This window comes from Scyliorhinus canicula, chromosome 18, assembly GCF_902713615.1.
Source record: "Scyliorhinus canicula chromosome 18, sScyCan1.1, whole genome shotgun sequence".
In the NCBI taxonomy this organism is placed as follows: Eukaryota; Metazoa; Chordata; class Chondrichthyes; order Carcharhiniformes; family Scyliorhinidae; genus Scyliorhinus; species Scyliorhinus canicula.
In genome coordinates this window covers 109716485-109739946 of record NC_052163.1, presented here as the reverse complement: position 1 = coordinate 109739946, position 23462 = coordinate 109716485, and the positions used below count along the sequence as shown (strand labels likewise).

The window sequence follows — 23462 nt, the reverse complement described above, 5'->3', positions numbered from 1 at the left end:
TATCAAGCCTCCATAGTGCCTGAATTTGGAAAATCAGAGATTTGTGGGTGGGAGAAGAGGTAGCACGGAAGTAAAATTTGTTTTGGGCTTGGGTAAAGATTTGGGATGTAGAAGAGTGTAGTAGAAGAGTGCTTGGGCAGAGCAAAGTATCATATGGGGCGAGGAAACAGTAGCACCCACGAATTTGTATAAAGAGAGTCACGTGATAGTAGATCAGAGGTGAGCTGGCAAGATGGATACAGAACTGGCTAGGTTATAGAAGGCAGAGAGTAGCAATGGAAGGGTGCTTTTCTAATTAGAGGGCTATGACTAGTGGTGTTCCGCAGGGATCAGTGCTGGGACCGTTGCTGTTCGTAGTACATATAAATGATTTGGAGGAAAATGTAACTGGACTGATTAGCAAGTTTGCAGATGACACAAAGGTTGGTGGAATTGCGGATAGTGATGAGGACTATCAGAGGATACAGCAGGATTTAGATCGTTTGGAGACTAGGCAGATCGACATAGGAATTTGACATGGCAGATTGGAGATGGCAGATGGAGTTTAATCCGGACGAATGTGAGGTAATGCATTTTGGAAGGTCTACTGCAGGTAGGGAATATGCAGTGAATGGAAGAGCCCTCAAGAGTATTGACAGTCAGACAGATCTTGGTGTACAGGTCCACAGGTCACTGAAAGACCTGTGGACAACACAGGTGGAGAAGGTAGTCAAGAAGGCATACAGCATGTTTTCCTTCATTGGACGTGGAATTGAGTACAAAAATTGGCAAGTCATGTTGCAGCTATATAGACCTTAGTTAGGCCACACTTGGAGTATAGTGTTCAATTCTGGTCGCCAACTACCAGAAGGATGTGGAAGCTTTAGAAAGGGTGCAAAAGAGATTTACCAGGATGTTGCCTGGTATGGAGGGCATTAGCTATGAGGAGAGGTTGAATACACTCGGTTTCTTCTCATTAGAACTGAAGGAGGTGACCTGATAGAGGTCTACAAAATTATGAGGGGCACTGACAGAGTGGATAGTCAGAGGCTTTTCCACAGGGTAGAGGGATCAATTACTGGGGGGCATAGTTTTAAGGTGTGAGGGGCAAGATTTAGAGGAGATGTACGAGGTAAGTTTTTTACACAGAGGGTAGTGGGTGCCTGGAACTCGCTGCCGGAGGTGGTGGTGGAAGCAGGGACGATAGTGATGTTTAAGGGGCATCTTGACAAATACATGAACAGGATAGGAATAGAGGGATATAGACCCCCGAAGTGTAGAAGATTTTAGTTTAGACGGGCAGCATGGTTGGCGCAGGCTTGGAGGGCCGAAGGGCCTGTTCCTGTGCTGTACTTTTCTTTGTTCTTTGTTCTTAGGCTGTGTGTAGAAGAGGCTGGAGGAGGCCAGAATGGAGACAGAACCCATACAGGGCTGCATCTTGGAGGTGTATGTAGTTGAGTTGTTAAACTGGTATTTAGGGCACGATTATCCCCTTGGGGGTCGAAAAGCAGGATACAATTCAGTGTTCCACGCCATGGAAATTTGTGTGGCGTGGAATGCGAGAGCTTCCCAGGGAATCCCACTTTATGGCCACCGTATTGAGTGGGCGGCCCGATAGGGAGGTCCCGTGACCGACTACCCCCCCCCCCCCCCCCCCCCCCCCCCCCCCCCCCCGGACTGCACAGCAGCCTCCCACTCCCAGAATGCCTGGGTGCCCCCCTACCCCCAAGTACGGGGGTGACCCTACCCCCCCCCCCTCCATGGACCCCTGTAATAGGGAGACTCCCCCACAGGGACCCCTGTAATAGGGAGACCCCCCCCCCTCCATGGACCCCTGTAATAGGGAGACTCCCCCACAGGGACCCCTGTAATAGGGAGATGTCAAAACCTGCCCGGATCCTATTGGCTGGGGACAATTGGTTGCCCCCATGTTCCTTGGGGAATATGAGCTCCCCCAATGAGGGAGGAAGATAATCATTAGCAGCTCATCTGTATAAATAGAGCCGACCAATGTGGTACCAGCCCGAGAGGGAAACAGTAGGGAACTACTGCTGCTGTGTACACATTGTTGTCAATACAGTTAGTTACTTTCTGTTTGACTCTACAAACTCATGCTGGATTCTTCATGGCCCTTACAGAAGGAGACCCATGTAATAGGGAGACACAACACAGGGAGCTCCTGCCTAAAAGGATCCCCACAGACCCCCCTTCCCTACACAGCACCCCCCCACCCCCCACCCCCCCACAGAAGAGAGAGAGCAGTCCAGACAGGGGCAGTAAGAAGAAGGGCTGTAACACTTACCTTGCAGCTCCACGTGTCCATTCCTGGAAGGAGGGCAGCTGTGACCTACTTCTGGCTCCCACAGATCCATTAACTGCAAGCCATTCATAGCTTTCCCGTAGTGATCTGTGATTTACAGCTTCTACAAACCATCTGCAGTTTTGATTCATTCATCTCCCTTCACAGTTCACTGGCCAGAGTGGTGAAACCCCAATGTTTATAAACATTGACCACATCAAAGAGAGGTAAGTGCATTCCCAGCACTGAGTCCATTCCAGTAACTCAAGCATGTGATTTCACTGTACTTACCCCTCTTTGGCTCATTTGCATCCTCCCGCTGGCACCGGGCACGAATCTCGATCCTGATACCAGTGGGGGCTGGAGTATCAGAAGGCACCGATCCCGTTTCCTGCCTGATCGCAGTTCTCCGTCACCTCGACAGCGGCGTCAATGTGTTCCACTCCACATATACAGTAAACACTGTTGGCATATCATTAGCGGGCCTGATCCGGTATTCCCCGGGGCCTCTGCGATGCTCCGTCTCCACTGGGGCGAATTCCCGATGGCACGGTTCACTTGTGCTTTGAAAAATCGTGAAATGGGAACTTAGAGAGGGAGTACGAAAGTGTCCAACGTCACCATAGTTTGCTGACAGCCAGGGGAGCTTCTGCCAGGGCCGGGGGGAGTAGAGGGGGGGGGGGGTGGGCAGGATGTGGGCCATGGGGTCAGGGTGGATCGGCACGAAACACTATTGCCGTGGTCTGCAAGGCAGCCATGCAGATTTTTTTTTTTAGAATTAGAACAGTACAGCACAGAACAGGCCCTTCGGCCCTCGATGTTGTGCCGAGCAATGATCACCCTACTCAAGCCCACGTATACCTATCCCAGTAACCCAACAACCCCCATTAACCTTATTTTTTAGGACACTAAGGGCAATTTAGCCTGGCCAATCCACCTAACCCGCACATCTTTGGACTGATGCGCACACTGCTAATAGCCGACTGTGAATATAAGGCCATAGGTCGTATGGCCGTCCCCAAAGACCACCCCCCTAGGTGTCCTCTGGCCTCAACCGACCCATCAGCAGGATTGGCACACTCCAGCGCAACCAGTGCCACCTTGTTGGCTGGGATGAGTGTGTGTGGAGATTGTAATGTGTATGTGCGGCTGCAGCATGTCAGCCTCCCGAGTGTCAATCACGGACCAGCCGAATCCTGCATCGTTTCTCATTGGAATCGATTGTGTTCCACGTGGCACTGGTGCTAGCCCCTCCACAGTCGCTGAATTGGTCCAGGTGCGGTGCCAGTTTTGCTGTTGTGGAAGTCCAAGAATTCTGTCCGGCTTCAACACCTGGGGTACGATTCTCCAGCTGGAGAATCCCGGGAGACGCTTCCATCGAGCCTCCCGACAGGCTCCGTGCCTCATGAGATTCTCCGAAGTCCCGCGAGACATTGGAGTCGGAACTATGCCCCAAACGGGTATGACCAAATGTCGCTCCCGGAAGTAGGTCGTAAACCTACTTACGACCTACCTGCGCGGGATCCAGCAGCCTCCCTCGATTCTTCGGCCACCTCATGGAGGCTACAGCCGGGCACCAACCAGTGCTGGTCCGCACAAACATGGACCGGGTGGAACGGCACCCAGGGGTCCTCCCGGACCACTGGAGACCTCAAGTGTGGTCACGGTAAGTGTAGCGTTGCGCCCTGGCCCTTCCCCTGGAATGTGGGCACCTTGGCAATGCCCAGGTGATATTTTGGCTCTGCCACTCTGCCAAGCCAGCAGAAGCACCGCCTGGGTGCTAGGGTGGCAGTGCAAGGGTGCCCGAGTACCAGGTTGGCACTACCAATGGTCAGGGGCTGAGGAAGGCCATCCCCATGAAATGAGGGTGGAGGGGTGTTTGGAGGGTGGGAGACTGCAGGCAGGAAGTTCTGGGAGGTTTAATAGGTGATAGGTGGTGGTCGTGGAAGTGAGGTGCTTTTAGGGGGCTTGGGGGGGCCTGAAGAGGGGGGACGTCACTTGGAGGGTGTGGGGTGGTGTCCATGTGTGTGGGGGGTGACTCACAATCTCACTTCGAGATCGGGGCACCTTTTCAAAATGGCGGCCTGGTCTCTCAGTTCAATGGTAAAAAAATTTCTAAGGGCGGGATTCTTCCGCCCTGCCCGCCGCAAGAACACCACAGCTGAGATGCGGACAATGGAAAAGTCCATTGACCTCGGGCGGGATTCTCCGGTCGCTGGACGGACGCGGCCAGTGAATCCCGCCCTAAGTGTGGCCTAAACCGGTTAGAAACTCCCCAGGACCCAAAAAAAGTGGCTAAGGGTCATTGAATAGCGGTGGGGAACTCGCCGGCAGAGTCGACTGGACGCTCCCTGAAAAACCCGCCACAAATTAAATTGTTGGAAAAAAGCCTCGTTGCTCATTTTTCTCTTACTATGTTTCTGCGAAGGACTTTGTTATTCTCAATCTCATTGCTTCTCGACCTCTTGCTTTTTGACCTCTTGTGCTTTCCGTAGCAACCTGATTCTCTTATTGCAGATTTTTGCGTCTATTCTCACTTCTCTATAATCTTGAAATGAAATGAAAATCGCTTATTGTCACAAGTAGGCTTCAAATGAAGTTACTGTGAAAAGCCCCTAGTCGCCACATTCCGGCGCCTGTTCGGGGAGGCTGGTACGGGAATTGAACCCGCGCTGCTGGCCTGCCTCGGTCTGCTTTCAAAGCCAGCGATTTAGCCCAGTGTGCTAAACCAGCCCTAATCTTGCTCCCTTTACCATCACACATTTCACCACCATTCTCACATCCGTCCTGATTCCAATTTAAAATTCTGGCCTCACATCAGCAGCAGCTTGAGCGAGACCCTCGCGTTCTCATTGCCCACCTTGAAGAGGAAGTGTCTATAGACCTCCGAATAGTTCCAGAGATGTAGAGGAAAGGATTGCAAAGATGATTCTCGACAGAGCGAGAGTAACAGGGTAGTTGTTATGGGGGACTTTAACTTTCCAAATATTGACTGGAAATACTATAGTTCGAGTACTATAGATGGGTCAGTTTTTGTACAGTGTGTGCAGGAGGGTTTTCTGACAGTATGTAGACAGGCCAACAAGGGGCGAGGCCACATTGGATTTGGTACTGGGTAATGAACCCGGCCAGGTGTTAGATTTAGATGTAGGTGAGCACTTTGGTGATAGTGATCACAACTCGGTTATGTTTACTTTAGCAATGGGCAGGGATAGGTATATACTGCAAGGCAAGAATTATAGCTGGGGGAAAGGCAATTATGATGCTATTCGGCAAGATTTAGGATGTATAGGATGGGGAAGGAAACTGCAGGGGATGGGTACAATCGAAATGTGGAGCTTTTTCAAGGAACAGCTACTGCGTGTCCTTGATAAGTATGTACCTGTCAGGCAGGGAGGAAGTTGTCGAGCAAGGGAACCGTGGTTTACTAAGGAAGTTGAAGCACTTGTCAAGAGGAAGAAGAAGGCTTATGTTAGGATGAGACATGAAGGCTCAGTTAGGGCACTTGAGAGTTACACGTTAGCCAGGAAGGACCTAAAGGGAGAGTTAAGAAGAGCAAGGAGAGGACACGAAAAGTCGTTGGCGGATAGGATCAAGGAAAACCCTAAGGCTTTCTATAGGTATATCAGGAACAAAAGAATGACTAGAGTAAGATTAGGGCCAATCAAGGATAGTAGTGGAAAGTTGTGTGTGGAATCAGAGGAGATAGGGGAAGCGTTAAATGGATATTTTCGTCAGTGTTTACACTGGAGAAAGACAATGTTGTCGAGGAGAACACTCAGGTTCAGTCGACCAGGCTAGATGGAATTGAGGTTCAAAAGGAGGAGGTGTTAGCAATTTTGGAAAATGGCAAAATAGATAAGTCCCCTGGGCCAGATGGGATTTATCCTAGGATTCTCTGGGAAGCCAGGGAGGAGATTGCAGAGCCTTTGTCCTTGATCTTTATGTCGTCTTTGTCGACAGGAATAGTGCCGGAAGACTGGAGGATAGCAAATGTTGTCCCCTTGTTCAAGAAGGGGAGTAGAGACAACCCTGGTAATTATAGACCTGTGAGCCTTACTTCGGTTGTGGGTAAAATGTTGGAAAAGGTTATAAGAGATAGGGTTTATAATCATCTTGAAAAGAACAAGTTGATTAGCGATAGTCAACACGGTTTTGTGAAGGGTAGGTCATACCTCACAAACTATTGAGTTTTTTGAGAAGGTGACCAAACAGGTGGATCAGGGTAAAGCTGTTGATGTGGTGTATATGGATTTCAGTAAGGCGTTTGATAAGGTTCCCCACGGTAGGCTATTGCAGAAAATAAGGAAGTATGGAATTGAAGGTGATTTAGCGGTTTGGATCAGTAATTGGCTAGCTGAAAGAAGACAGAGGGTGGTGGTTGATGGCAAATGTTCATCCTGGAGTTCAGTTACTAGTGGTGTACCGCAAGGATCTGTTTTGGGGCCACTGCTGTTTGTCATTTTTATAAATGACCTGGAAGAGGGTGTAGAAGGATGGGTTAGTAAATTTGCAGATGACACGAAGGTCGGTGGAGTTGTGGATAGTGCTGAAGGATGTTATAGGATACAGAGGGACATAGATAAGCTGCAGAGCTGGGCTGAGAGGTGGCAGATGGAGTTTAATGCGGAAAAGTGTGAGGTGGTTCACTTTGGAAGGAGTAACAGGAATGCAGAGTACTGGACTAATGGCAAGATTCTTGGTAGTGTAGATGAACAGAGAGATCTCGGCATCCAGGTACATAAATCCCTGAAAGTTGCCACCCAGGTTAATAGGGCTGTTAAGAAGGCATATGGTGTGCTAGCCTTTATAAGCAGGGGGATTGAGTTTCGGAACCACAAGGTCATGCTGCAGCTGTACATAACTCTGGTGCGGCCGCACCTGGAGTACTGCGTGCAGTTCTGGTCACCACATTATAGGAAGGATGTGGAAGCTTTGGAAATGGTTCAGAGGAGATTTACTAGGATGTTGCCTGGTATGGAGGGAAGGTCTTACGAGGAAAGGCTCAGGGAATTGAGGTTGTTTTCGTTAGAGAGGAGAAGGCTGAGAGGTGACTTAATAGAGACATATAAGATAGTCAGAGGGTTAGATAGGGTGGACAGTGAGAGTCTTTTTCCTCGGATGGTGATGACCAACACGAGGGGACATAGCTTTAAATTGAGGGGTGATAGATATAGGACAGATATCAGAGGCAGTTTCTTTACTCAGAGAGTAGTAGGGGTGTGGAATGCCCTGCCTGCAACAGTAGTAGACTCGCCAACTTTAAGGGCATTTAAGTGGTCACTGGATAGACATATGGATGAAAATGGAATAGTGTAGGTCAGATAGGCTTCAGATGCTTTCACAGGTCGGCGCAACATCGAGGGCCGAAGGGCCCGTACTGCGCTGTAGTGTTCTATGTTCTATGCTTATTCCATCTTAATCCCAGTTAAGCAAAATGCTGTGGAGACTGAATATGTTGTGGATCTGCTCACAGTCATCTTTGAGATGAGGAGGGGAGGAGGGAGGGGGGTGTTTTCCAGTTTAACGAGTTCTGTGGTCGCACAGAGTTGGGGGAAAGTGTTTTGTGCTTTTGTTGTCACTTCTCAGCAGTTATTTGTGGACGTTCTTCCTGTAGGAAAGTCCTGCCCCCTAAAACTTCACTTCAAACAAAGGCCTCACGACAGGCAGCATAAACAAGCCTGACCACAACTCCTCCCTGTCAGAGCTGGCTGGCAGCTTCCTGTCACCCGAGTAGAAAGCTGCTTCCGACCCTGTAGCCGGCCTGGAGCTGCTCGGCCTTGACACTCCCTGTCCCCTTGCAGACCCTCCCTTGGACTGAGGATTCTGTCCCTCACCAGAGGCCCCGATTGAGCCGCCAGGGTCTACGAGGCAGTTCTGCGCGAGTGAGTGGCGGAGCAGTCAGGCCCGACCTCAGCAATGATCTTTTGTCAGTGGGAGAAAGAAAGACAGCAAATGTGAGTGTTTGCGTGTGTGAGTGAGAGAGAGACCGGATGGATGAGAGTCAGTGGAAGAGAGAAAGAGAGAGAGGATGGGATAGAAAGTAGTAAGGGAGAGAGAGAGTGTGTGTGTGTGTGTGTGGGAGAGAGAGGAAGCAGCAGACACACACACACAAAGAGCTGATCGGCCACACTGTATTCAGCAAGCATTCGGAGAGCTGAGCACTGAGAAGATGCAAGTTTCGGACTCAATTCTGAAAACACCTGAGGTGCCCTGCGTTCAACATCCCAAGCCGACGTTTGATTTGAACCTTTAGAATTCCAAATCAGGAACTATCTGGGTGCAAACATGTCTGATCCGATTTACTGGATGGGGTTCCCCAACTACAAGAGCCACTTTGTGACAGGAAGTCTGCTTCAACGCTCCAAAAGGTACATTTTTAAAGTGGATATTTGCAGTATTTGATGCCCCTGCTTGTGCCCAGCCCCCCCCCCCCCCCCCTTTCCCCGGGACTCTTTGGTAAGTGCTGAACTCTCTTGCCAATTGTTTGAGATGGAACGAAAGCAGGAATAGGCCATCCGGCCCCGAGGCCTGATTCACACAGGATAAGTGATGATTTGGGATATTTCAGTCACAGATATTTCACAAAGTGCAGTGTGACCAGCACTCCATTCGCAATCGCAGACTGAAAAGACCAGACGGACTCATGTCCTGGCTTATCCAGTCATTAAAAAAATTACCTCAATGAAATGCGGGCATCGTTGGCAGGGCCAGCATTTGTTACCCAGCACTAAATGCCCTTGAACTTAGTGTCTCGCTCAGCCATTTCAGAGGGCAGTTCAGAGTCAACCACATTGGTGTGGATCTGGAGTCACATGTAGGACAGACCGGGTCGGGACGGCAGATTTCCTCCCCTAAAAGGACATTAGTGAACCAGAAGGGCTTTTACAAAACTCCACGATTAATTCATGGCCACCATTACAGAGACTAGCTCAATAAATCCAGATTTATTAATTGAATTTACACTCCATCAGTTGCTGTAGTACCCCACATCCCCAGAGCTTTAGTCCAGGTCTCTGGTTTACTGATCCAGTGAAGTCATCACTACATCCCCACCTCTCCTGAGAACATAATCCTCAGAAAACAGTTTCCACGTTACATCAACACTATTTCATTCATTGTTTTCTGATGCTCTGTTTCCTCTTACCACTGGAAATCCTACTTTTTATTATTGTCTCCTCAAAGAGCTTTGTCTTTCCCAGTTCTATCTTTCAGTTTAGGGCCGAGCGGTTGAATTGCGGTTGACTGAAATATCCCAAATCATCACTTATCCTGTGTGAATCAGGTACTCTTGTCTTTTGAGTTGCACGTCCCACCGCAGGCCTTGAACACAAAAATCAAGGTTCACACTCCAGTGCAGTACTGCGGGAGGGCTGCGCTGAGGGAATGCTGCGCTGAGGGAGAGCTGCGCTGAGGGAGGGCTGCGCTGAGGGAGGGCTGCGCTGAGGGAGGGCTGCACTGAGGGACTGCTGCTCTGATGGAGGGCTGCACTGAGGGAGCACTGCTCTGAGGGAGGGCTGCACTGAGGGACAGATGCACTGAGGGACAGCTGCGCTGAGGGAAGGCTGCGCTGAGGGAGGGCTGCTCTGAGGGAGGGCTGTACTGAGGGACAGCTGTGCTGAGGGAGGGCTGCGCTGAGGGAGGGCTGCGCTGAGGGAGGGCTGCGCTGAGGGAGGGCTGCGCTGAGGGAGGGCTGCGCTGAGGGAGGGCTGCTCTGAGGGAGGGCTGCTCTGAGGGAGGGCGGCACTGAGAGAGCACTGCTCTGAGGGAGGGCGGCACTGAGAGAGCACTGCTCTGAGGGAGGGCGGCACTGAGGGAGCACTGCTCTGAGGGAGGGCTGTACTGAGGGAGGGCTGCGCTGAGGGAGGGCTGCGTTGCACTGAGGGAGGGCTGTACTGAGGGACAGCTGTGCTGAGGGAGGGCTGCGCTGAGGGAGGGCTGCGCTGAGGGAGGGCTGCGCTGAGGGAGAGCTGCGCTGAGGGCTGCACTGCTCAAGGTCCTGTATTTTAGGTGAGGGAAGGCCCCATTTGCTTTTTCAGGTGTATATCAAAAATCCCGTGAGCACTATTGAAGAAGAGCAGACAGTTTCCCCCAGGGCCCTTGCCAATATTTTATTGGTCAAACAACATCAGAGAACAGATGACCAGGCCGTTATCACATTGTTGCTTGTGCCATCCTACTGGGTGCAAAATGGCAGCAGTGTTTCTTATTTTACAATCGTGACAACCCTTCAAAAGTACTCACTGGATGTCTAGTGCTTTGGAGCGGCAGATGCTGTGAAATGTCCTACGCAAATGCAAGTCTCTTCCTTCCTCTGACATTAATTTTCCATCTCTGTTTGACTCTTCACTCTGGCGACTCTCTCTCTCTCTGAGCTCCACGTCTGCCTCACTTTTACTCCTGACATGTCCCTACAGCACAGGACCCTGGTTTCAATATTGAACGAGTCCATCACATGGACAGGTGGGAACTATGGACACCTGACATGACAGTGCCTGACTAGGGTCAATGGAGCAAGAGGTCAATGGAACAAGAGGTTGTCGACTGCATTCTCAACCCATTGTTCACTCGACTGCCGTTAACATCAGATGCAGATGGTGAAAATCCAGCCCCCAATTTCACTGGCTTGGGATTCAGTAATGAGGAAGATCAATTAAAGTTACCATGAGAGTGAGATGAGATCAGGAGATCATTCTTTCCGCAATCATTGGAATTTGCAATAACATGTGGTTTCGGCAGGAAGGAAATGGGTGACCACAGGGCAGAGTAAGTGGACGAGGCAGGCAGTGCAGGAATCTCCTGTGGCCATTCCCCCGCAAAACAGATACACTGCTCTGGATACTGTTCGGGCGAATGGCCTCCAGGGGAAAGCAGCAACAACCAAATTTGTTGCACTGCGGGTGATTCTGCTGCAGAGGGGAGGAGTCTGTGTGGAATACAATAGTTATAGGGGATTCAATGTAAGAGGAGTCATAGAATCCCTACAGTGCAGAAGGGCCCATCGAATCTGCATCGACCCTTCAAATGCGCACTCGACCCATGCCCACTGGCCCCTATTCCCGTATTCCCCATATTCTTCACGTCCCTGGACACCAAAGGGTAATTTACCATGATTAGATTGGATTGGATTGGATTGGATTGGATTTGTTTATTGTCACGTGTACTGAGGTACAGTGAAAAGTATTTTTCTGCGAGCAGCTCAACAGATCATTAAGTACATGAAAAGAAATGGAAATAAAAGAAAATACGTAATAGGGCAACACAAGGTACACAATATAGCCACATAACACCGGCATCAGGTGAAGCATACAGGGCTGTAGCGTTAATGACTTCAGTCCAAAAGAGGGTCGTTTAGGAGTCTGGTAACTGTGGGGAAGAAGATGTTTTTGAGTCTGTTTGTGCGTGTTCTCAGACTTCTGTATCTCCTGCCTGATGGGAGAACTTGGAAGAGTGAGTAAGCCGGGTGGGAGGGGTCTTTGATTATGCTGCCCGCTTTCCCCAGGCAGCGGGAGGTGTAGGTGGGGTCTATGGATGGGAGGCAGATTCGTGTGATGGACTGGGCGGTGTTCACGACTCTCTGAAGTTCCTTGCGGTCCTGGGCCAAGCAGTTGCCATACCAGGCTGTGATGCAGCCTGATAGGATGCCTTCTATGGTTGGTAAGGGTTAATGTGGACATGCCGAATTTCCTTAGTTACCTGAGGAAGTATAGGCGCTGTTGTGCTTTCTTGGTGGTAGCGTCGACGTGGGTGAACCAGGACAGATTTTTGGAGATGTGTACCCCTAGGAATTTGAAACTGCTAACCACCTCCACCTTGGCCCCGTTGATGCTGACAGGGGTGTGTACAGTGCTTTGCTTCCTGAAGTCAATCCCCCTAATACGCACATTGTTGGACTGTGAGAGGAAACAGGAAACCGGAGCACCCGGAGGAAACTGACGCAGACATGGGGAGAATGTACAAACTCTACACAGACAGTAACCCAAGGCTGGAATTGAACCTGGTTCCCTGGCGCTGTGCGGCAGTAGTGCTAACCACTGTGTCTCTGGAATAAATAGGCATTTGTGTGGCCGCAAATGAGACTCTAGGATGATATGTTGCCTCCCTGGTGCTATGGTAAAGGATGTCGCGGAGCGGTTACAGGACATTCTGGAAGGGAGGGGGAGGGGGGTGGGGTCGCGGTACACATTTATGCAAACGACATAGATTAGAAAAAAAATGACGTCCTAAAAGCAGAATATATGGAGTTAGGAAGAAAGGTAGTAATATGAGGATTACTACCAGTGCCACATGCTAGTCAGTGTAGAAATAGCAGGATGTATCGGATAAATACATGGCAGAAGAGAAGGCGTGAGGGAGGGGGTTTCAGGTGCCTGGGGCATTGGAACTGGTTCTTGGGAAGCTGGGACCAGTACAAACTGGACAGTTAGACCTGGACAGAACCGGGTCTGATGTCCTGGGGGGAGTATTTGCTAGAGTGACTGGGGAGGGTTTAATCTAAAATGGCAGGGGGATGGAAACCTGAAGGTTTTGTGCCTCTGCGTGGGCATTCGCAATAAAGTGGATGAATAAATTGCGCAAATAGATGGAAATGGGTATGGTATTGTTGGGATTACGGAGACATGGCTGCAAGGTGACCAGGGATGGGAATTGAACATTCAAGGGAATTCTGTATTTAGGAAGAACAGACAGAAAGGAAAAGGCATTGTTGGTTAAAAATGAAATTAATGCAATAGGGAGGAAAGAATCTGTATGGATAGAGATGAGAAACACCATGGAGCAGAAAATGTTAGCTGGGGTTGTATATAAACACCAAAACTGTAGTGGCGATGTTGGGAATGGCATTAAACAGGAAATTAGAGACGCACGTGATAAAGGAACATCTGTAAAAATGGGTGATTTTAATCTGCATATATGTTGGGCAAATCAATTTAGTCACAATACTGTAGAGGAGGAATTCCTGGAGTGTCTGTGGGATGCTTTGCTGGATCCATATGTTGAGGATCCAACTGGAGAACAGGCCACCCTAGAAGGGATATTGTGCAATGAGAAAGGAGTCATTGGCAATCTAGTTGTGTGAGGGCCCTTGGGAATGAAGAACCATAATATGATAGAATTTTTCATCAAGATGGAGAGTGACGTAGTAGATTCTGAGACTAGGGTCCTGAATCTAAATAAAGGAAATTACGATGATATAAAGGCGTGAGTTGGCTATGATGGATTGGGGAACGTTATTTAAAGGAATGACAGTGGACAGGCAATGGTAAACATTCAAGGAGCGCATGGTTGAACTGCAACAATTATTTATTCCTCTCAGGTGCAAAGGTAAAACAGAAAAAATGGCCAAACCATAGCTTACAAGGCAAATTAGAGATAATATTAAATCCAAGGAAGAAACATACAAATTGGCCAAGAAAGAAACAACAGACCTTAGGATTGGGAGCAGTTTAGAATTCAGCAAAGGGATGATTAAGAGGGGGAAAGTACAGTAAGATTGTAAGCTTGCGAGGAACATAAAAACTGACTGTAATAGATATGTGAAGAGTAAAAGATTAGTGAAGACAAATGTAGGCCCCTTACAGTCAGAAACAGGGGAATTTATAATGGGGAACAAAGAAATGGCTGAGCAACTAAATACATACTTTGATTCTGTCTTCAAAAAGGAGGACACAAATAAGATACAAGAAATGTTGGGGAAAGCAGGGTTTAGTGAGAGGGAGGAACTGAAGGAGAGCAGTATTAGTAGAGAAATGGCATTGGGGAAATTAATGGGATTGTAGGCCGACAAATTCCCAGGGTCTGATAATCTACATCACACAGGACCTAAGGAAGTGGCTGTAGAAATAGTGGATGCACTGGTGGTCACCTTCCAAGATTCTATAGACAATTCCTACAGATTGGAGGGTAGGTAATGTAACCCCACTGTTTAAAAAGGGAGGTCGAGAGAAAACAAGGACTTCTAGACCAATCAGCCTGACATTGGTAGTGGAGAAAATCTGGAATCCAGTATCAAAGATTTTATAGCAGAACACGTGGAAAACGGTGACAGCACTGGCAGAGTCAGCATAGATTTATGAAAGGGAAATAATGTTTGACAATTCTATTGGAATTCTTTGGGAATTTACCTAGTATTGATGAAGGGGAGCCAGTGGATGTGGTTCATTTGGTCGTTCAGAAGGCTTTTGACAAAGTCCCACACAAGAGATTAGTGCTTAAAATTATAGCACATGGGATTGGGGGTAGTGTAGTGAGATGGATAGAAAACTGGTTGGCAGGCAGGAAACAAAGAGTGAGAACAAACGGGTCTTTTTCCAAATGGCACTCAGTGACTCGTGGGGTACCGCAGGGATTGGTGTGCTGGGACCCCAGTTAATCACTATATATATATATATAAATCACTTAGATGAGGGAACAAAATGTAATATCGCCAGATTTGTAGATGACTCAAAGCTGGGTGGGAGGGTGAGCTGTGAGGAGGATGCAGAGATCCTTCAGTGTGGTTTGGACAAGTTGAGTCAGTTGGCAAATGAATGGCAGATGCAGGAAGGATGTTCTTGCTACAGAGGGAGTGCAAAGAAGGTTTGCCAGACTGATTCCTGGGATGGCAAGACTGACGTGTCAGGAAAGATTATGTCAGTTAGTATTCGGTGGAGTTCAGAAGAATGAGGTGGAGAATCACTTGGAAACGTATAAAATTTGAACAGGACCAGACAGAGTAGATGCAAGAAGGATTTTCCCGACAGTTGGGGTGTCGAGAACCAGGGGTTACAATCTTGAGGATATGGGGTAAACCATTTAGGATTGAGCTGAGGAGAAACATTTTCACCCAGAGAGTGGTCGGCCTGTGGAATTTGTTACCACAATAAGCAGTTGAGGTCAAAACATTGTGTGTTTTTAAGAATCAGTTACATATAGCACTTGGGGCAAATGGGATCAAAGGATATATTGGGGGGGGGGGGCAGAGTCTGGCTATTGAGTTCGATGATAGATCATAATGAGTGGCGGAGCAGGCTTGAAGGGCCGAATGGCCTCCTCCTGCCCCTATTTTCTATGGTTCTATGTTTCAAGCAAGAGTAAGAAGAAATTTAAACAAAGAATGGTACAGGGCTTTAGGAGGAGAGCAGGGCAGTGTGGTTAGTTTGGGATTGGTACAGGGCAATGGGAAGGGAGCAGGGCAGTGTGGATTGGATTTGGATTTGTTTATTGTCACTTGTATCGAGGTACAGTGAAAGTATTGTTCTGTGTGCAGCTCAGACAGATCATTCCGTACATGAAAAAAAAATACACAGGGCAAACATAAAGTACACAATGTAAATACATAGATACAGGCATCTGGTGAAGCATACAGGAGTGTAGTACTACTCAGTAGAGAAGATGTGTGAAGAGATCAGATCAGTCCATAAGAGGGTGGTAAGAGAGTAACAATGGGGAAGAAGCTGTTTTTGAATCTGTTAGTGCGTGTCCTCAGACCTTTGTATCTCCTGCCCGATGGAAGAAGTTGGAAGAGTGAATAGGCCAAGTGGGAGGGGTCTTTGATTATGCTGCCCGCTTTCCCAAGGCAGCGGGAGGTGTAGACAGAGTCAATGAATGGGAGGTGGGTTTGTGTGATGGACTGGGCGGTGTTCACGATTCTCTGTAGTTTCTTACGGTCTTGGGCCGGGCAGTTGCCATACTAGGCTGTGATGCAGCCAGATAGGATGCTTTCTATGGTGCATTTGTAAAAGTTGGTAAGAATCAGTTTGGGCATGCCGAATTTCCTTAGTTTCCTGAGAAAGCATAGGTGCTGTTGTGTTTTTGTGGTCATAGTGTCGACGTGGGTGGACCAGGACAGATTGTTGGTGATGTGCACACCCAGGAATTTGAAGCTGTCAACCATCTCCACCTCTGCACCATTGATGCAGACAGGGGTGTGTACGATACTTTGCTTCCTGAAGTCAATGACCAGCTCTTTAGTTTTGCTGACATTGAGGGAGAGATTGTTGTCTTTACACCACTGCACTAGATTTTATCCTGTATTCTGACTTAGCGTTGTTTGAGATCTGGCCCACTATGGTCGTGTTATCAACAAACGTGTAGATGAAGTTGCAGCTATATTTTGACACACAGTTGTGTGTGTTTAAGGAGTATAATAGGGGGGCTAAGTCCGCAGCCTTGCAGGGCCCCGGCATTGATGCCCTGGAGAGGGTTAATTCTTCCTCTTCGTGTGCGCGGCTTAGCCTCATCCAATTCAAGGTGCTGCACCGGGACCACATGACTGGGACGAGGATGAGTAGGGTGAAGACAGGTGTGTCAGGTGCTCGGGGAATCCAGCGAACCATGCCCATATGTTCTGGGCATGCCCAGCACTAGAAGAGTTCTGGAAGGGGGTGGCGAGGACGGTGACGAGGGTGGTGGGATCCAGGGTCAAGCCAGGATGGGGACTCGTGATTTTTGGGGTTGGGGTGGGAGCCGGGAATGCAGAAGGCGAAAGAGGCCGGTGTGCTGGCTTTTGCGACCCTAGTAGCCCAGCGAAGTATCTTGCTACAATGCAAGGATGCGAGGCCCCCAAGCGTGGAGACCTGGATCAATGACATGGCGGGTTTCATTAAGCTAGAGAAGGCCAAGTTCGCCCTGAGGGGATCGGTACAAGGGTTCTTTAGGCTGTGGCAACCTTTCCTCGACTTTCTGGCTCAACGATAGGGTACGGGGACAGTAGCAGCAGCAACCCGGGGGGGAGGGGGGGGGAAGGGGGAGGGAAAAGGGGGAGGGAAAAGGGGGAGGGGAAGGGGAGGGAAAAGGGGGGGGGGAAAGGGGGGGGGGAAAAGGGGGGGGGGGAAAAGGGGGGGGGGGGAAAAGGGGGGGGGGGAAAAAGGGGGGGGGGGAAAGGGGGGGGGGGGGAAAAAGGGGGGGGGGGAAAAGGGGGGGGGAAAAGGGGGGGGGGGGGAAAAAGGGGAGGGAAAAGGGGGAGGGAAAAGGGGGGGAAGGGGGAGGGAAAAAAGGGGCAGGGGACGATGACTATGTTTGTTATTTAATTTTAATTTATTTTTAAGTTCTCTTGTTCATTGGGGTTGGGGGGGCTGGGGGGATGTGATACATGCGTTGATACGGTCTGGGGGGTGTTACAGTTATTATGGGTTATTTTGTTGCATTTCATTGTTTGTCATTATATTTTATATTTTCTGTAAAAAAATTCCAATAAAAATTATTTTTAAAAAAATCTGACCTGCGCCTCAGCATGGTGAAAGGGTGTAAACTCAAAGTAGGGAGATTGTTTGTTGAGGCTATGCTATAAGTGGTGAAATTGTTAACTGAAGTAACACCTAGCACATTCCGCAAAGTTCAACAGGAACTCTGAAAAGTGCCCGGCAATGTGGGAAGTGAAGACTTGTGCAGCAGTGGGTTCTTCAGCACATTGGCTGGATAGATGACCACAGTTAAGGTGGCATTGGCCAACCTGCTGTGCAGTACAGCAGGAGAATGGTTCCCTTGCTGCAGGACAGAAAGACTAAGAGCCCTACCGTCTTATTTACCCAAACACAATGGATGCAAAGCAGAACTGATACCAACTTGACATCACCCAGCAAATCATAGTCCACGACTCCTGCAGAGTAACAGGGTTGAAGGAAAATGTGCTCCCGGAAGAAAAGGAAATGGGCATTATTTTCAGTATGAAAGGGCCAGGAAATTTATCACGTGATGTTAGTTCAACTCTGCAAGAAGTTCAGAGGTGGAACATTGCTCGTGTGTAGCATGCTCCACCTTGGCGAAGTACAGTTACTTGCAAAGGAAATGTGGAGAATTGGTGTAGATATGTGTGGCTGGCAGAAGTACATTGGGATGGTAAAGACACTTCACAACACTGGGAAGACATTGTTTGCTCTGGAGCAGATGCATGCAGCCTATATTGAGTCGCATCATGGATACACAAGCATTTGGTTGCAGCCCAATTGGATTTGAACTAGTGGTAGTGTCATAGTTGTGGACTTTCGTGCGACACCAAGAGACATCACTTTGATTCATAAGACCAGAAGACAAAGGAGCAGAATTAGGCCATTCGGCCCATTGAGTCTGCTCCGCCATTCAATCATGGCTGATATGTTTCATATTCCCATTCTCCTGCCTTCTCCCCATAACTCTGATCCCCTTATTAATCTGTCAGATGGTTCCCAAAGTTATTGACCTACATCGACTGCTGTGGAAGAAGATGCTGTGGATTTCTATCACAACGTGTTGAAGGTGACGAAACAAGGTCCAAAGAAAGACTTTTGTTAGTTACGGGTGACTTCAAAACAGAGGTTGGTTTATGACTTATGGATCAAGCCCAGCTAGCGATTGGTTCATTTGGATGAGGAGAGGTTCATGAAGCTGGAGAACACCTCCAGGGATTTTGTGAAGAACATGATGTGGTTCTGGCCAACACATTGTTTATGTATCATCAAGGATACACCTAGACCTCTCCAAATGGACAAACTAACAGAAGATTGATTACAAGGCTAGAGCAACTGATTGTGATCCTGTCCAAAGAATTGTAAGATGTGTCCAAAAGCAGACGGTAACACTGATCTTCATTTACCCAATAGTAATACTGAAGGTAAGAGTGAGCAAAAATATAAAACAGGTTCTAATGACACAACTGAATTTAGTTGAGCTTAAGGATGATAAGCAGCTCCGTATGCAGTGGAAATCACCAACAAATCCAAAGCTCTTTAGATGGTGACTGACGAGAGACCACCAGAAGAGCTTTGGCAAAACACAAAGTGTTCTGCAGGACATAATAAAGGAAATGGGGGGATTTGTGCAGCCGGTTAGGGGGAAAGGACGGATATCTGAAATGGATATCGGGGGCTGGTTCTCCGATTTTGAGGTTATGTCTGGAGGAAGTGTTTAGTTCTTTGTTGAAAATATCGGCGAGACCCAGCACCAATCCTCCGACCGGTGAGGGGCGAGCATCCGCGCCAAACAAAGCACACAGCCTTCCGGCTATAAACGGCAGGAGAATTGCCGGGTCTGTGGCCGCGCATGCTCACGCGACGACCGCAGCAGTCGCGCCGTACAACATGGCGCCGGCCGCGCGTGGACCACACCAGCAAGATAGTGCCCGCCTGGACACTCCCTTGCCAGCCCCGGACCACCCCTCACCCAGTCCCAGGGCCATCTGCGAAGACCCCCCCCCCCCCCCACCCTGGCCAGAGGCATGGCTCCCCATTCGACTGTGGCGATGCTGGACAGAGTCTGCAGCCGCCACGTCAGGTTCACGGAGACCGAGAGCACAAGTGCCCCTTGACGTTGTGAACTCGGCCCATCAGGGGCGGACCATCAGGGGAGGGCCTTCAGCTAACATCCTGAGGCCATCCCAACGTGCGTGGCGGCGGTACTCCTCAATGGGGGCGGAGCATCCGAAAAAGGCGCCATCCTCGATTCGGTCGTAAACAGTGATTCTCAACCCGATCGCCGATTACAAAATCGGCGCGGGGAACGGGAATCCTGCCCCATAGATCTGTGATGGAAAGGATGGATATCTGTGATGGAAAGGATGGGTATCTGTGATGAAAGGATGGGTATCTGTGATGGAAAGGATGGGTATCTGTGATGGAAAGGATGGCATGGGTATCTGTGATGGAAAGGATGGGTATCTGTGATGGAAAGGATGGGTATCTGTGATGGAAAGGATGGATATCTGTGATGGAAAGGATGGGTATCTGTGATGGAAAGGATGGGTATCTGTGATGGAAAGGATGGGTATCTGTGATGGAAAGGATGGGTATCTGTGATGGAAAGGATGGGTATCTGTGATGGAAAGGATGGGTATCTGTGATGGAAAGGATGGGTATCTGTGATGGGAAAGGATGGGTATCTGTGATGGAAAGGATGGGTATCTGAGGAGACTTTTTCCCTGATTGAAGTCAAGAAGGGAGGCAAAGAGGAAAAAGGGATGTGGATTGTTTCAGAATTTTAAAGAGAGAAATTCAAGGAAAGCTGCAAATGGATAAAGAGAGACAGTGAAATGGCGAGTGTTATAAAATAGAACTCGAGAATCAGAAAAGCAATGTACCTTTCCAAACTGTTGGATTAATTACACAAAGGTTCCAACCTCGCCACCTTGGGGTGGGGGGGTTGGATGCAGTGGTGGTGGTGGGGTGGGGGGGGTTAGTGGGGGGGGGATCGGAGTGGGTCGCACTGGAGTAGGTGTTGGGTTGGGTTGGGCAGGGGTTGGTGGGTTCATGTCAGGGGGTGGGTGGGGGGAGTTGGGTTGGGCATGGGTGTGGTGTGGTGGGTCCCGTGGGGGGTGGGGGGTCCGTGTTTGTGGGGGGGGGTGTCCCGTGCAAGGCTGGGTCTGGATGTTTCAGCAGTTATTCTGCAGTCAGAAGTTTATTTTCCCCTTCTAACTCTTTCAGAATAATTATCAGGGTAAAACTGGCAGAACCTCCAAAGTTAGCGATTCAAACAGTTTCTGTCTGATTATTTCCAGCGCAGCGCAATTGTCCAGAGGAAGTTAGCTCTTCTGGGCAATTGCCGGGTAAACCCTTACGTGGGGAATTCCTGGAGGGATGCTCAGAGCATTAATGGGGCAACCCCTATATGCAAACTGGGGAACCCGGATGCCAAGGGCCGATGTTAATTGCTTTATCTTTGGTGGCTGTGCCTTCAGCTGCCTGGACCACAAACTCTGGAATTTCCCCTTCACAGACCTCTCTGCCTTTCTCCCCTTTAAGAAACTGTTCATAATCAAACTCTTTAACTAAGCTTTTAATCTTGGTTTGGTGACAACATTTGATAATCGATTCTCGGATGCTTTACCACTTTAAAGTCACTATGAAAATGCAGTTGCTATTGCTGGGTGACATGAAGCGATACTCCCGATTCTGTAACTTCTTCCACCTCCTGCGTTTTTCCTGACTCTTATTTCCCAATGTTGTCCCAGTTCCGAATGTGGTGCCATTCTCTGCTGCTGTTCTGACCCCCATCTCCCACAGAATCTTGTAGTTAGAATAATATTGGTGAAAAAGGGAAATATAAGTGTTCAATATGATTCATGAATGGGTGGCAGGTGGTACAATGGTTAGCACTGCTGCCTCATGTTGCTCGTTCTGGTGAGTGTGCTTAACACTCAATTGGCTCTGTTTTATTCCTTAGCTCTAGAGTCGCCAGGTATCCTTATGATACCGCCACGAGGTTCAAGTTCAAGTTCAGATCAATGACTCAATACACCAGTTAGTAAGGTTCAATCAAACACGTTTATTATTTACACAGTAAATCGATACTCATGCAACTAATACTAACGGACTAAACTATTCCTACCACTATAAGCCAATACTTATCTTCCATAAGGGAACCCACTGGATAAGGGAACAATGGCCTCTTGTTCTGTCCTGAGACTGCAGGCTTCCCAGTTGGTACGGGCTAAGGGGTCAGGAGTGTCTATTCTCATAGCGTGCGTTGGTTGGACACTTACTTGTCGGTGTAGCTGTTGTCCAGCCTCTCCTTCTCATGTTCAAGTTCTTAGAGAGCTGCTGCAAAGGTGTTTTGCTGGGAGGGCCGGCTAAGAGAGCGAACTGGACTTGAGACCTGACTTTTGTAGGTCCCAGGGGCTTCGCCCCCTTTTGGGCGGACCCCGATCCTACTGTCAATCGATTGGGTCTCATCCCAATCGATTGGTACGAATCCCCCAATACTGAGGCTGTCCCTCGATCGCGGGGCGGTTCTTCCTAACTGGTTTGTTTCCTTTTGTTTCAGACTCCGTTGGCGCCAGGAAGTCTGACCTGCCATAGAATGTCCCAATTGTAGCTAATCGTTGTATCCATTGTTCCCGGGGATCGCTTCATTAATATGCAAACTGCTGGTTTCGGTGCTGTCTGCTTTCTTTGCAGACAGAATACACAGGAACATTCTGCAACCTGCTTGTCTCTTTATAATTGTCCAGTTTTCCCTGCAACCTTTGTAAATCGCCATTTTGGGTCGGGAAGTGGCCAACTTCGGTGGCTACACTCACAGCGCCAGGAACCCAGATTCAATTCCGACCTCAGGTGACTGTCCATGTGGAGTTTGCACTTTCTCCCCGTGTCTGCGTGGGTTTCCTCCGGGTGCTCCGGCTTCCTCCCACGATCCAAAGACATGCAGGTTAGGTGGATTGGCCATGCTGAATAGCCCCTTAGTGGGTGTGGTGTGGTGAAGGGCTCTTTTGGAGTTATTAATGTCAATGCCGTGCTTGAAGGAGAGAGTCAGGATGTGTGTCCCGTGTTTTCTTTGTCCTCCGGAATAGAAGATAGAACATGCAGAAGGAGGCCATTCGGCCCATCGAGTCTGCACCGAATGCTGCCCATTTGAGATTTGGATAAACAGGGCCTGGTGGGAAGATGGTTTTTGACGCATCTGGACGCAGTGTCCAGTCTATCATGGTTGATTTTGCAGGAATTTTCCCTTAATCCTTGTGGAGCTGGTTTCAAAAAGAACACTAGTGTTTATTCAAAAGTCCTCCCTCTGAATCCGGAGAATGTGCGGAGACATTGCTGATGGAATCTCTCTGCTGCTGATGTACGGTCCAGGTCTCGCTGCAGTACAGGAGTGTGCTGACTGCACACTAAGACTTTTGTTCACTTGTGGGGGTCTTTGTTGTCTGACACTCACTGTCGTAGTTTGGGGAAGGCTGAGCTGGTGCAGCTGTTTCATTGTTGGAGCCCGTGGTCAGTGGTAGTCTTTTGAGAGCGGTGGCTGCCAAGGTGGGAAATATTCCTGAGTCTCTCCCTCAACATATATGGGAGGTGGAATATTTGGATGACCAGATGTGGGATGGTATGAGTTTTGTTTTGACAACATTCGAGGACAGGCTGTGCTCCTTGAATGAAGAATTGAAGAGGTTGAAAGCGGTTTGCAGATCTGGTGCTGATTGGCGAACAACACTGCAGTCATCTGTAAACTCTGGATCATGTATGTTACATATGTCTGTCCATTGTATGAACTGACCTGACCAAAACATTTGACTCAGTGAATTGTAAGATTCTGTGGAACATACTCAAAAGATTTGGATATCCAAAAAACTTCATTACAGTCCTACAATCCTAACCTTAACCCTGCAACTGCCTTGAGTGGGAGCCAGAGTCATAGAGTTTTACAGCACAAAAAGAGGCCCTTCAGCCCATCGTGTCAGCGTCGGCCATCAAGCACCTATCTATTCTAATTCCATTTTCCAGCACTTGGGTCAGTGTACACC

The 23462-nt window shown here is 48.8% G+C and overlaps 1 protein-coding gene across 2 annotated transcripts in view; it reads left to right on the top strand.

Annotated features, from left to right (window-relative positions):
- The window catches only part of LOC119953077 (microtubule-associated serine/threonine-protein kinase 3-like), a 119461-nt gene that overhangs the window by 6887 nt on the left and 89112 nt on the right, over positions 1-23462 (top strand). Inside the window, exon 1 of one of the 2 annotated variants that reach the window (XM_038776899.1) lies at positions 7921-8649. The exons of the other annotated variant lie outside the window; for it this stretch is intronic. Within the exon in view, the coding sequence (XP_038632827.1) occupies positions 8567-8649 (83 nt within the window). The 5' untranslated portion in view covers positions 7921-8566. Of the gene's footprint in view, positions 1-7920; positions 8650-23462 lie in introns of those variants that run through there. 2 annotated transcript variants of the gene reach the window in all.